Consider the following 14,990-nt stretch of genomic DNA (forward strand, 5'->3'; position numbering starts at 1 on the left):
CCAAAACAGGGTGGAATTCAAGAGAGGGGAGAACAATCCAGTTGCTTCCACACCTGAGACAGAGGGAGTGTGGAAACAGGGCTGGTTTTTCCTGATAGTCAGTAGCAGAACGAAGTTTGAGTCCTGGGGCCACTTCAAGTCCAACAAGGCTTAATTCTGGGAGTAATCTTTCAGGTGCACACAGATGTTCCCAGCCAGAATTAAACTTTGTTGGTCTTAAAGGTGCCCCTACACTCCAACTTCGTTCTGCTGCTTCAGATCAACACAACCACATACTTGATAGTGAACAGATTCAAGGCAGACAAAAAGCGTCGAGCGTGTGACTCTCCCTGCCGTGGGATGCTGACCTTGCTCCGCCTCCCCCCCCCCCGTCCCCTTAGCCTGCTGTACCTGGACAGGCGGTGGTCTTCGGGGACTCCGGGAACATTCTCCTCGAGGGTAAAGACGACACTTCCGTGCACCAGCTCTTGGCTGAGGTCCTCGATGGCGGGGTGTCTGCGTGCCAGAGGCGGGAGCAGAGGAGTCCCAGAATAGCGCCGTTTGACCGCACTGTTGGAGGGCACCCCGATGCACAGTCCCAGGTCCAGAGGCTCTCGGGATCTCTGAGGAAACAGGGCAGGTGGGATAAGTGGAGCACTCAGAGCGTCCCAGCTGCACCACCCCCAGCCTCTCTGTTTCCATAGTTCAAAAGGAGCGTGCCTCTTAGCGCCACACATGGGGGGCAGGGGGCAGGCTTCCTACAGGCATATGCTGAACCCAAGTCTAGAGGGACCCTGGGTCTCACTGGACAGGTAAGGGAAATGCGATACCCTCCCACTGAGTGCAGAGCGAGAGCTGAGCAATTATTTGGGGGTCTGAAGATGGAGTAAAGGGAGGGGGAGCAGCCTCTCCCTGTCTCCCCCTTTCTGAGGATCTGAAGCCAGGCAGTGGATCTCCTGCTTTGGAGCAGTGCCTCTGTGCCAACCACTGTCTTAGGGCTGAATCAAGAGAATTGTAGGAAGGCACCCCCAGGCTCCCCTGGCCTTTCATCTAGTGGCAGTGAAACCCAGGAGGGCTGTCCCCAAAATGTCCTGCTGCTCAGAGAAGCTGGGAGCACAGAGGATTACATAAACTCATTCCCCTGTCCCTGCTCTTCCAAGACCAGCGGTTAAGTTTCTAGTCCTCATGACTTTTCTGGGGCAAAATTCCTGGCACGGTTCCAACAGGCCTCTCTCAAACAACAACCTGAGCAGGAACATCGGAGAAATGGAGAAGAACATCCAGTCAGAGAGCCGGCATGAAGTCATGGTTAGAGTGGTGGGTGAGGGTCTAGGAGAGCCCAGGTTAGAATCCCCAACTGTGCCCCAGAAGCTTTCCAGGGCACAGCGGTCTGGTCACCCTCTCTCAGCCTAACCTGCCTCACAGGGTTGTTGTGAGGATAAAATGGATGAAAGAACAATAGAAACCACTTTGAGGAGAAAGGTGCTGTCAAAGAGAAGTCAGTCAACACAGACATGCGGAAATGGTCACCTTGTAAACATTCCTGGAGACAGCAAAAGGAAAACTGCCTGCTCCTGAGCTGAGCAGAACAGGGAGTGAGGAGTCGAGGATGCATTTAGCCCCATCTATTGACCACGTCCATCAACTGCAAAGCACTAGACTGCCCTGAAGCAATCCTGATTTATTAATTGTCATTTTTTATAATTTATGCGGCATCTATGCAGTGCAGCAGGAAAAGGATCCAGGCTCCCTGACAGAGCACCTTCTCTGCTTGCGGAAGGTCCCCCAGTTAAGCATCGCTGGTCACAGGCACCATTTGGGGGACCAACGGCCCAGCCAGAGGAGCCAGTGATGGCCGACGGGAGGGGGGGGTAGAGCTCCCTGCAGGTCACTCAGGCTCTGTTTGGAGAACTCATGTTCCTCGAGGCGGAGCTGAACAGAGGCCTGGCCTGTAGAGTTAGTCCATGAACACCTACTTTCTTTAAATGAAATAAAGTCTTCTGGGCCAAGGGTACTAAAAGAACTTGCAGATGTAATTTTGGAGCCTATGTCCATTATTTTTGGCAATTCTTGGAGAACAAGGTGAAGTGCCAGAAGATAGGAGATGGGCAAATATTGTCCCCATGTTCAAGAAGGGGGAAAAGGAGGCTCTGGGCAACTACCGACCCATCAACTTGATGTCTATAGCTGGCAAAATTTTAGAACAATCAAATAGCTGGTCCTTGTGCAGCTAGAGGAGATGTCTGTAATTACTAAGAGTCAGCATGAGTTTCTCAAGAACAAGTCATGTCAGACTAACCTCATCTCTTTTTCGGAGAAAGTTACTACCTTGCTAGATCACGGGAATGCTGTGGACATTATTTACCTTGTTTTCAGTAAGGCTTTTGAGAACGTTCCGCATGATATTCTTATTGGCAAGTTGGTAAAATGTGGCATAGATTATATCACTGTCAGGTGGATCAAGAACTGGTTGACAGATTGCACCCAAAGGGAGCTTATAAATGGTTCATTCTCTTCTTGGAGAGGAGTGACAAGTGAATCTGTCCTGGGCCCTGTGTTATTCAACATATTCATAAATGATTTCTATTTGCTTATTACATTTGCATAAGAGCCTCTTGTGGCGCAGAGTGGTAGGGCAGCCGTCTGAAAGCTTTGCCCATGAGGCTGGAAGTTCAATCCCAGCAGCCGGCTCAAGGTTGACTCAGCCTTCCATCCTTCCAAGGTCGGTAAAATGAGTACCCAGCTTGCTGGGGGGTAAACGGTAATGACTGGGGAAGGCACTGGCAAACCACCCCGTATTGAGTCTGCCGTGAAAACGCTGGAGGGCGTCAGCCCAAGGGTCAGATATGACTCGGTGCTTGCACAGGGGATACCTTTACCTTTATTACATTTGCAGATTATACTAAACTGGGAGGGGTAGCAAACACAACTGAAGACAGCAACAGAATACAGGATGATTTTGACAGGCTGGAAAACTTGGCTAAAATGAATTTTAATAGTGAAAAATGCAAAGTTCTTCACTTAGGTAGGAACAATCAAATGCAGTGCTACAGGATGGGTGAGACTTGTCTTGGCAGTAGTATATATGAAAAATATCTGGGGGTCTTAGTAGACCAGACACTGAACATGAGTTAGCAGTGTGAATTGGTGGATAAAAAGGCAAAGAGGATTTGGGGCTGTATTAAAAAAAGTATAGTCTCCAATCACACAAGGTGATGTACCACTTTACGCTACTCTGATTAGGCCTCACTTAGAGTACTGTGTTCAGTTTTGGGCAGCACAAAAAGAAACTGAAGCGTGTTCAGAGGAGGGCAACAAAGATGGTGAAGGGTTTGGAGACAAAGTCGTATGAGGAAAGGTCGAGGGAGCTTGGTCTGTTTAGCCTGGAGAGAAGGCAACTAAAAGGTTATATGATAACCATCTTCAAATGAGGGGCTGTCATATAGAAGATGGAGGAGAGTTGTCTTCTGTTGCCCCAGAGGATCAGACCAGAACCAATGGGTTAAAATTCATTCAAAAGAATTTCTGGCTAAACATCCAGAAGAAGTTCCTGACAGTTAGAGGGGTTCCTCAGTGGAACAGGCTTCCTCGGGAGATGGTGGGTTCTCCCTCTTTGGAAGTTTTTAAGCAGAATTAAAATAGTCACCTGACACAAAAAGCTGATTTTATTAACCTAGACAGATTGTGAGTGAGTGGGCAGGTCATTGTGAGTGTCCTGCATTGTGCAGGGGGTTGGACTAGTTGACCCTGGAGGCCCCTTCTGACTCTATGATTCTATGGTTCTATGATTCATGCCTGTACCCTCCGATCTGGTGCCAGGGGGTGTACCAGAGGTAGAAACTTTCCCAGAGACTCCAGGAAACCAGGCTGAACCAGACCTGGAGCTGCCAGATCGCCCAGGGAATGAACAGCCTAGGAACAGCCAGTATGAAACCTGACCCTGTTAGATCAAGACTATGGACAAGGCAGTGACCAGCCTGGTTCACCAGAGGAGCAGCACTGAAGGCTGCAGGCCAAGGCCTTGGCAAGCCCGACCAACAGTGGTGGAGATGATTCTGACAGAAGATCAGCACCCTTGTTAGCTCGCTGTCAGGACAGATGGGACACTGCTGTGACTCCTTCCTCAAGGAGGTTTAGCAGTCTTCAAACAAAGGCTGGATACACACTTTTTTTGGATGCTTTAGGATGCTTTGGGCTGGGTTGAGCAGGGGGTTGGACTAGATGGCCTGTATGGCCCCTTCCAACTCTATGATTCTGTGATTCTGTATTAACTTGTTTCTCCAACAAGTAGTTTTGGATCCAGTATAACCAATAGGCCAGACTTTCGAAACCAAAGTTTCATGAAACCCTGGATTTTCTTGATGGCCCGCCAAAGGTTTTCCTGAATGGGTGGAAGTTGATTAATTTTTATATATTATTTAAAATTTGTTAAACATGTATCATGTGATATGAACATACCAAGTTGGCCAACGATGGGCCTGGAGGGGGTGGGAAGGGGAGGTGTGTCCACAGCTCTGCTTCCCATCCCTATTCTGCACCATCACACCACTTCTGCGGTTTCTCGAAGCCTGAAGAATGTTTCAGGGGGTTCTCAAGTATTAAAAGGCTGAGAAAGGCTCTTAATCGAGTCCGTGAGGGCCAGCTGGGCCCCTCGAAAGTGGGGAGCACCATGTCCTTCATTCAAGACCCCTCCCTTCCAACCAACATCCCCTTTGTCTTCTCAGGATTCCATTTTGATTTGTGTCGCTGCCCAATTCATCCCCAGAAGATTTGGATAAGGGCAGCCAGAAGGAGGTGTTTGCATGCTGATGACAGCCAGCCCCCCCATCCAGGAATGATACGTCCTGAGGGCATTACATTGAGGTTGAATAGAGCTGTGCCCCAAAAGGCAAGTCTCACTCAGATGGCGGCTATGCTCCAGCTTGGGACCCCAGTCCGTAAGGGGTGATTTCAAGCAGTCCAAGGCCCATCTCCTTATACCGACTTCTGCCACCAGCGCCTGAGCAAAACGGCTGGGTTGGCTTTGCCAGAGGCTGCAGCACTGGCCCCAAAGAGCCATGGCCTGTGTCAACCACGGGGACTGACTCTGCCCCATAACCTTTGCCACATGGAAAAGACTCAAGACTCCACAGCTGATGAGTCACTCAAGAATGTCTGGGGCGGGTCCACTATGGCTGTCTTGATCACTCTGACCAGAAAGGGTAGATTAGAGGCTGGGGCCATTCCTGCACAAGAACGGCCCCCCACACCAGCATTTTTAAGGAGCCAAACAATGCAAAATTTTGTCTCCCCGGGAATAGATTCAAATTTCACGTTCCCTTCCCCTGTGGCTCACAGATCCTCCTCTACAGTAGCAGTCCCCAACCTTTCTCAGGTCAGGGACTGCCTCTTGGGTGAGAGGAGAGCCGACGGCCCGGGTGCTGCGAAAACGCGCACGCGCACTTGCTGTGCATGCGCGTTTCCGCCACCAGGGGCGCTAACGCGCATGCGCAGCAACTGCACGCGTGCGCGTTTGCGTCACCGGCATGCCGGCGGCTGCGCCTGCCTCTTCCCTTCCTTTTCGCTGCGGGCAGGGGGAGCCAGGCACGGCTGCCGGCGGCCCGGTACCGTGGCCTTTGCGGCCTGGCACCAGGCCGCGGACCGGGGGTTGATGACCCCTGCTCTACAGCAATGTTTTTTTCTTCTGATCATAACTCCCGGTTTTCCAGTGAGGAACTCATGAATTTGAATTTGGTTTCCTGCCGTTCTGCCTTTTTGTGTCTTCTGTATTGGGTATTCACCCTGCTGACTGCCCTCTAGCCCCTCCCCCTCTTGCTGTCCCCTGAGCAATCTGATATTTTATTTAAGCACAATGTTGATTGCATTAGCACACAATCCCCCCCCCCCCAATATAACAGGTCTGGAGTGGCCAAATTGTGGCTTTCCAGGTGTCTATAGACTACAATTCCCATGAGTCCCTACCAAATGCTGCTGGCAGGGGCCCGTGGGAATTGTAGTCCATGGACATCTGGAAAGCCACAGTTTGGCCATCCCTTTAATAGAACAATGTTATAATGTTGGCACACAACAGGCAGTGAGGTTTCATGTAGCCTTCTCTGTGCAATTACCAGGCCATAACATTTTTCTTTTCTTTTCTTTCTTTTCTTTTCTTTTCTTTTTGGTGGATAGGGTTTGATGCCAATGTGCTTATATTGTTTCTTCATTCTTCCCTCAGTTCTCTTCCTCTACCACTCTGGCTGTATTTTCTGTTTCTTTCCAATGTTTTTTTTTTTTACAATATTATGACATTATAACATCACTGCCCATGTGCAAAAATAGAAAAGAAAAGCGAAGGGTCTGCCACTGACAAAGTAGATGACGATACGGCCATACAACACTCTTCAAGGAAGAGCAGAACACACAGGGAGGTCAGATCCAAATCCAAGATTCCCCCAAATAAATGCCCTCTTGCAGAAGCGGTGCCACAAAGTCAGAGCATCAATTGTGGATTCAGTTAACCCGGAAACAGCAACAGCGGTAACACCAAAGTGTGGAAAATGTATGGGTGGTGAGCAGACCACAGACTCTCCGCATGGCTGAAGGCAGGAGCCATTAGGCAGTGACAGATCGAGGATGGACACTGAACTTGTTATTGGGGCCCAGGTGTGATTTAAGCAGTTTCGGGAGGGGGGGGGATGTCCCAAGCAGCGGCCTCCGCAGATCCCAGGGCTCTGTCAGTATCTGCCACAAAGTGGTTCATAAACAGACCGGGATTGTCTTTTGCTTATCGTCTGATTGTCTTTTTTTGTTTTTTTTTATCAGAGCACATTCACTACATTAGCAGCAACAACAACAACAATAATCATCCCCCTCACAAAAGTGATAAAAAATAATGTCCCCTCCCCCACCCAGGTTCCTTTAACTGTAGACGTTTGAACCTAAAACCTTCTATCCACTGGCAGCCTTTGCTTTGCCATCATGGTATAGGATTTGAGCTTCACTGCTCCCGTTGTTGGGGGGGAGGGGATTAGCAATTGGCTTCTTTGCTCCAGCTAAATAGAGAACATCCCCCCCACACACACACACACACCTGTTACTGGGCAGGGTGTAACATAATGGGGCAATTTAGGCTTATGTCTGCAGCTAATGGCCCTGGGGCCAGGTCAGTCAATCATTCAGTCCAGCTGCTCTTCCGCCCTCAACCCTTAATGACTCACCTCCAGGGAACATACTGGGAGGAGTGGGGGGATGGAGAATTTACAGCAAGAGACGGAACAGCAGGAGGGAACAGAGGGTGTGGTAGCCAGGAGCAACCCTGCCCTAGATGGCCCAAGCTAGTCCAACATTTCCAGATCTTGGTTAGGGCTTGGATGGGAGACCACTGAGGAAGTTCAGGCAATTCAGGCAAGGGCCAGCCACCCATGAAGGTCTCATGCCTTAAAAATCTTTGGGGTCAGCTGGGACAGGGGAGGATGGTCTTGCAGGTCCCCAATGAAGAAAGTGCCAGACAGGTGGAAACTGCCAATGAATATGTCCGGCTGAAGACACCAAAATCATGCGTTCATAAGCTGTTGCCATGTTTTGTATTCATTTTCTATTGGCTTCTGCTTAAGCCAATGCAACTCCTGGCCCAGAAGGTGCCTGGATGGGTGGTCACTGCCATTCCACCGGGAGGTGTAGGATGTAAATTTATTTAGGTGTTTTGGAAACAGGCTGTCTCTGTGCCATTGGAGGCCAGGTGGGTTGGCAACACCTGAAGTTAACTTTCGTTTCCCAGGCCAAAGGGAGTGGGGATGAGATCTGGAGTTTCCGCAGCCAAAATTGACCCAGAGGGAACATGTTTAGACAGAGTGGACCAGTTCAGACCAGTGCCTCAGTCTGAGCAAGGACCTACAAGTGTCCTGATACACCATTTTCCCAATAGAGAGATTTTATTCAACAAAGTCTGCTTATTGGAAATATCAGCTGGAACCTCACAGAAGATGTGTGTGTGCCACTACACCTCACTGGTTGCTATACATCTACAAGAGACCAGCACAGACCGGCAGGGCTCATGAGAATTGTAGTCCTGGGAAGGGTGGCGCTCCAGGTGACAATGGACTATAATTCCCATGAGCCCTAGCCAGCTGGAATTGTAGTCCATGGACATCTGGAGATCCGCAGTTTGGTCACTCCTTTTCTATTACTTCAGACCAACGCAGCTACCAATCTGTCATTTAACCAGTTTTTACTCCATAAGAGAACCGGTCCTCTCATCCCATGTCTGCTACGTTGACTCAGGAGACCTGGTCCAAATCCCTCCGAAAGTCCAGGTATCCAATCACATGAGAGGGAGGTGGGGTCAATGGGAATTGCCCCCCTCATTTTAGGGCAGGGGGCTCATTTGCACTCAGGAGCTCCTCCCACCCTCATAATCCCGGCTCAAAGGTTCCCGCAGGCTTGAGCTCCTGCAGGGCTGTGGCCCAGCCAGCCTCCATGCGTTCGGCCCAAACATGGCTGCCCGTTTTGATGGCTGAGAAGCTCACCTTCAGCTGGGGCTTGGGAGAAAATGGGTTTCTGCCACATTGGGATGTGTGTCTGGCCTCTGGTTTAAAGCAAGCCCTTGGCCTGAAGGGGGAGCCTTCGCATGCCCCCCCCCCCCCGTGGGCACAGCTCTCTCTGGCACGCTCGCTGCACAATGCCCCAAGGGCCAGACCTTCCTGCTCAGCCAGCAGCTGGCTTCCCCACAGAGGCCTCCGCTCCGGGAGGGCAAAGAGCTGGGACAGTTTGGCCGTCACCAGGGAACCGCAGGCCCCATGCGGCAGCCAGCCTGCTGAAGCACCCACGCCGGAGAGCCAGGCAGAGAGGGCGGATGAAGGAGGCTCCTCGGCTCAGGGGGCAGTTTCAGGGCACTTACTGTAGAAAAAAGCAACGACCACAGCAACAACCATCTCCAGGGTCCCCTTTGCACAATCTCTGCTGAGGAACAACCTGTGCCAGAATAAGATACCCACGGGCAGTTTTAAAAGAATAACATATTATATTTTTTTTCCTTCACAAGGACTCTGCAGGGAAACAGAAAAAATCTGCCCAGGAGCACAGAGCAAACTTCACAACCCCAGTCCTGCTGGTGAGGCACGCAAATCCCCAGATGCTGCTCCAGGAGAACCACTGCGATGTAGTGGCAAGAGAGATGGAGACCACGGTTGCCATGGAAGCTTGCTGGTTGACCATGGGCCAGTCACATTCTCTCAGACTGACCTAACTCACAGGGTTGTTGTGAAGATCAAACAGAGGAGAAGAGAATGACATAAGCCCCCTCGGGTACCAACAGGGAGGCAGGTGGGACATGAATGAATTCTATATATAAATGTTTTAAGCCAATAAAAGGTTGGCAGTCTGACTGACTGACTGACTGACCGACTGACCGACCAACCAGATCTGGAGAGCTTGTGGAACCTTAATGCACCACAAGACGGGAGGAAAGCAAATATTATCCCAATCTTCAAAAAAGGGAGGAGAGATGAGCCAGGAAACAACAGACCAGTGAGCCTGATCTCAGCTGCAGGGAAGAGAAGGGAGCAGATTTTAAAGGGGGTGATCTGCAATCATTTGAAGGACAATTTGTTGACCTGGGGAAGTCAGCATGAATTGGTCTCCGGCAGGTCCTGCCAGACCTAACTGGTTTCCTCCTTTGACAAGCTGATGGGCTTACTAGTTGGTGGACACTCTGTTGATGCTGTTTGCCTGGATCTCAGTCAGGCTTTTGACAAGGTTCCGCATGATGTTCTGATGGGTGAACTGGAGGACTGCAGGCTGGATTTTCGGAGGGTTAGGTGGATGGGGAACTGGCTAGAGAACCACACCAAAGAGTGGTTGTGAATGGCATTTCATCTGAGTGGAGGGACGTGAGCAGCCAGGTGCCACAGGGCTCAGTACTGGCTTCGGTACTTTTCAATGATCTAGATAAGGGGGTGGAGGGACTACTCAATAAACTTGCAGATGACACCAAATTATGAGGAGCAGTGAACATGCCAGAAGATAGAAACAGAGTTCAACAAGATCTGAACATGCTGGGAAAGTGGGCAAATGAGAACAATGAGAACAATATGCAATTCAATTAGGATAAGCGTATGTGTGTAGAAAAAAAAGAGAGAAGCAGGCATCCTGTATGGGACATGGGAATTACATGTGATCTTGGGGTACTTGTGGACTGTCAGCTAAATATGAGTCTGATGCAGCAGTAAAGGTAAAGGTAAAGGTAAAGGTAAAGGTAAAGGTAAAGGTAAAGGTATCCCCTGTGCAAGCACCGAGTCATGTCTGACCCTTGGGGTGACGCCCTCTAGCGTTTTCATGGCAGACTCAATGCGGGGTGGTTTGCCAGTGCCTTCCCCAGTCATTACCGTTTACCCCCCAGCAAGCTGGGTACTCATTTTACCGACCTCGGAAGGATGGAAGGCTGAGTCAACCTTGAGCTGGCTGCTGGGATTGAACTCCCAACCTCATGGGCAGACAGATTCAGACAGCATGTCACTGCCTTACCACTCTGCGCCACAGCATTAAAGAAGTCAAATGCATCAACAGAGGCACACAGAAATCACAAGATGTCATATTTCAGCAGTATACTGCATTGGTCAGACCCCACCTGAAGTACTGTGTGCCGTTCTGGAGGCCTCACTTCAGGAAGGATGTGGACAAAATGGAGAGGGTGCAGAGGACAGCGACAAGGGCCTGGGGACCAAACCCTATGAAGATAGCTTGAGGGACTTGGGAATGTTCAGCCTGGAGGAGAGGAGGTTGAGAGGAGACAGGATTATTCCCTTTAAGTATTTGAAAGGTTGCTACTTGGAGGAGGGCAGGGAGTCATTTCTGCTGGCAGCAGTTAGATATTGGGGAGGGGGATTTCACAGTCTGAGTAGTTCAGCAGTGGAATGGGCTCCCTCAGGAGCTAGGGAGCTCCCCCTCAGCGGCTGGACAGATCCTTATCCTGGGTGCTCGAGTCTGATCCTACATTGAGCAGGGGGTGGGACTAGATGGCCTCTGTTGTGCATGCGAGGCAGCAGAGGGCTGAGCTTGCACCAGGGAACTGGACACAGGGTTGTCGCTCTCAATCATTTTGAACGCGACCCTCAGGCGCCTCTGCCCAAACGGTGGCCCCCCTTCTCCGCCCCTTAGGCTACATTGCCAAGGACTACATGGGAGGACGGGTGCCGATCAAGGGTGTGAGGAACTTCCACGTGTGTTTCCCGGGACTTTGCAGGGAAGTTGCCCCTAGTAATTGTTGAAGGGGAACGCACCAGCCTTTTGGGTCTAGACTGGGTCGAGCCGCTGGGAATCACAATCAGCGGAATTCACCAAGTCCATAGGCTCAAGACCACGTCGCTAGTGGACGTCTGCGGGGAGTTCCCGACTGTTTTTGATGCATCGCTCAGTGCCGACCTAAGCCACCGCCTGCCCAATGGCCACGAGGCTCCGGTGTCCTTCTATTCACGGACATTGTCCCCAGCTGAGCGAAACTCCACACAAATCGACAAAGAGGCTCTCGCTATCGTCGCAGGAATAAAGAAATTCCATGACTATCTCCATGGCCGATCATCACGGATCACGAGCCCCTGCTTGGCCTCTTCACGACGGACCGCCCAATGCCCCAAATCCTATCGCCACGGATGCTGAGATGGTCTGTTCTCTTGCACGGCTACGACTTCAGCCTCTGGCACTGGCCTGGTAGTCTATCGGGCATGCTGATGCCCTCAGCCGCCTGCCGCTACCACAGGTCGACGCAGACCCGGCCCCTGCTGTGGAGTTGCTGCTGTTGACTCCCTGCCACAGCCACCCCTGCGCTCAGAGGCCATCGCTGCCCACTCGGCCCAGGACCGCCTCATCGCCCGAGTGCTCAACTGGGTGTGGAGGGGATGGCCAGCAGGCAAACAAGACAGGGACTTTGCACCCTTCACCGCCAGGCAAATGGAACTGTTGGCACACAAGGGGCGCCTGCTGTGGGGGGGCCGAGTTGTGGGGCCACCCAAGCTACGCCAGCGGGTCATGGGGGCGCTGCACGACGGCCATCCCGGCATTGCACACATGAAGGCGCTGGCTCGCAGCTACGTATGGTGGCCGGGGATTGACAAAAACATTGAATCCTGGGTCAACGGCTGTCGGACCTGCCAGGAAGGCCGCCCAGAGATGCCGCAAGCACCGCCGCGGACATGGGAGTCGGCCATGAAGCCTTGGTCTCGCCTACACATTGACTCTGCTGGGCCGTTCCAAGAGCACACGTTCTTGTCCATGGTGGACTCATTCTCTAAATGGGTGGAGGTTGTTCCAGTCACGGCCATGACGTCGGCCGTGGCCATTGAGAGCCTCCAACGCCTTTTTGCGACCCACGGACTCCCAAACACGATCGTCTCGGAAAATGGGGCCCAGTTCACTTCCACAGAATTCTTGGAACATACTTGGAACAGCACCTGATCCACCAGGTAACCTCGGCACCTTTCCATCCCTCGACAAACAGGCAGGCCGAATGGAGCGTCCGGACAACCACGGATGCGTTGTCCAACCACACACATGGGGAACTGGCAGATGCGCCCCACACAATTCGTGGCCCGCCAGCATACCATGCCATCCTCGGCGACCGGGAAGAGCCTGGCGGAACTGCTGACGGGTCGAAGACTCCAAACCCTCCTGGATCACCTACACCCCGATCAAGACCCAGACAAGGAACCACGAGAGCCACGCCGCGGCACACGTCTTTGCACCAGACGACCCGGTCTACGTCTGGAACTATAGTGACGGGCCCAACTGGATTCCAGCAGCCGTCACACACGCAACAGGACCAGTGTCCTAGGGCAGTGGTCCCCAACCTTTTTATCACCGGGGACCAGTCAATGCTTGACAATTTTATTGAGGCCCGGGGGGGAGGGTAGTCTTTCGCCGAGGGATGTCGCGGCCGCCTGAGCCACTGCTCCACTTGCTTTCCCGCCAGCGCCCCTGACTTCCCGCCGCCCACTGGGGGGCACTGCCAGCAGCAGCTGCGCAGTGCCACGCTGAGGGGGAGCCCCAGCCATGGCGGCCGCTGGAGAGCACCAAAGGTGAGCTGGCAGCAGAGTGGCAGGGCAGCCCCCAAGGCAGCAGCTGGGGAGGATAACAAGGAGGAGCCACGGCCCAGTACCGACTGATCCATGGACTGGTCCCGGTCCCCGGACCAGGGGTTGGGGACCACTGTCCTATGGTATCCAGTGCGAAGACGGCCAGACCTTCTGGTGACACCTGGACCAGGTGCGCTGCCGAGACCACCCTGTACACTTGGAAAAAGCAACCGCCGGGCCCACCGCCGACACCACCTCCGGTGTGGTACAGCAATCCTGCAGTCTGGTAGCCGAGCAGTCCGGTGTCCTGGATGCCCTGTCCAGGACAGAGCCAGCGATAGCTGATGAGGCAGCAGCCCCCAGGATCGTGGCAGTGCAGGTCGGGATGGACCCGTGTGACCCCCAGGTATCTACAGGACCCCCAGGACCACCGCGTGACCCCCAGGTATCCATCATATCCTGAGTGACTATCTTTTTTTTCCCCCCAATTCAAATATTTTATTGTGATATCAACCAAAATATCCATACCCATCGCTAATCCATAAACTCATCAATCTAACTTTCAATCGCAAATAAATACAAATATACAGTCAAGACTTCTCTCCTAGTCCTAACAAATGAAATAGTAAACCTAAATCTGTGACCTAACTATGCTTAGAACCTGCTGTTGCTCTGTTAAATTTTACAAATCCTGAGTGACTATCTAAGGGGGGGGGAAGGGGTGTTGTGCATGCGAGGCAGCAGAGGGCTGAGCTTGGGATCTGGAGCAGGATCCAAGCAGCCCCGAAGGACAGCCAATGAGTTTGAATCAATCAGGCTCCGCTGGTCCAATCAAGGCTCAGCCAAGGGCGTGCCCACCTCTGCCACGTGTATATATTGGGGGCTTGTCCAGGCAATTCCCCGGTCAGCGTGGTTACTTTCAACCTGGAATCACTATCAAAAATAATAAAGAGCTGTAACATACGACTGTTCTTCGCTTATTCCCTATCGAACCCACTATACCAGGGTTAGTCAACCTGTGGTCCTCCAGATGTTCATGGACTACAATTCCCATGAGCCCCTGCCAGCATTTGCTGGCAGGGGCTCATGGGAATTGTAGTCCATGGACATCTGGAGGACCACAGGTTGACTACCCCTGCACTATCTTTCCAGTTGTTGGCAGTCCAGGATGTGACACTACCTCCTTCTCTCTCTGCCCTCCGAAACACCCCATCCCAAGACTTTTCTTACCTCCATGCTCAGAAAGGACATCGTCGTCCGGCTGCGACGCATCGTGGCGAGACCTCCAGAGGCGCACGTCGCCCCACCCTGTAGCGGGGAAAACGGGAGCCTTTAAGTTGTGCACCTACGTGTATTTCCCAGACACCCAGTTCTGACCGCACGGATGGAAAGAGGGCAGTCGTGCATCAGGATGGCTTCAGTGTGGCGCCAGCGTGGTCCAGTGTTTAGGAGTGGCGGCTTCTCATACGGTGAGCAGGGTTCGATTCCCTGCTCCCCCCACCAGCTGGGTGACCTTGGGCTCATCACAGACCTGATAGAGCTGTTCTCACAGAGTACTCCTTTCAGAAGGTTTCTCAGTCTTACCTCCCTCGCAGGATAGAGAAAACCAGCATATAAGAGCCAACTCTTCTTCTTCTACTGCTGCTTCTGTTGATTAAGTTGTCCAAGGAGGACACCCAAGTGGTCTGGCTCCCAATGCGGGCTCCGAGCAGGCTAAAATCCTACAGGCTGGGCTCAGTCTGTGAATCAAGCCAAATACTACCCCACCCTACCCCACCCCACCCCTGGGAGGTGGCCTAACAGTTGGAAAAGAGGCTCCTTCCACTGTAAATACTAATTATTTTTATTTCTTGGCATTCTTTATATCCTGCTTTCCTCCCCAGTAGGGCTTATCTCATTTTCCTCTCTTCCGTTTTATCTTCACAACAACCCTGTGAGGTTAGGCCGAGAGGCTGGGCCTGCCCCAAA

At 52.0% G+C, this 14,990-nt stretch overlaps 1 protein-coding gene across 5 annotated transcripts in view; it reads right to left on the minus strand.

The window, feature by feature from the left end:
* Positions 1-14,990, minus strand: part of PDE4C (phosphodiesterase 4C) — a 106,096-nt gene that overhangs the window by 86,236 nt on the left and 4,870 nt on the right. For all 5 annotated transcript variants that reach the window (XM_077331864.1, XM_077331862.1, XM_077331865.1 and 2 more), the window contains 2 exons: positions 14,253-14,330; positions 391-602 (listed from right to left, as the gene is read on the minus strand). In XM_077331864.1, coding sequence (XP_077187979.1) covers positions 391-602; positions 14,253-14,294 — 254 coding nt within the window. In that variant the 5' untranslated portion in view covers positions 14,295-14,330. The remainder of the gene's footprint in view (positions 1-390; positions 603-14,252; positions 14,331-14,990) is intronic.

This window comes from Paroedura picta, chromosome 4 (assembly GCF_049243985.1).
Source record: "Paroedura picta isolate Pp20150507F chromosome 4, Ppicta_v3.0, whole genome shotgun sequence".
Taxonomy (NCBI): domain Eukaryota; kingdom Metazoa; phylum Chordata; class Lepidosauria; order Squamata; family Gekkonidae; genus Paroedura; species Paroedura picta.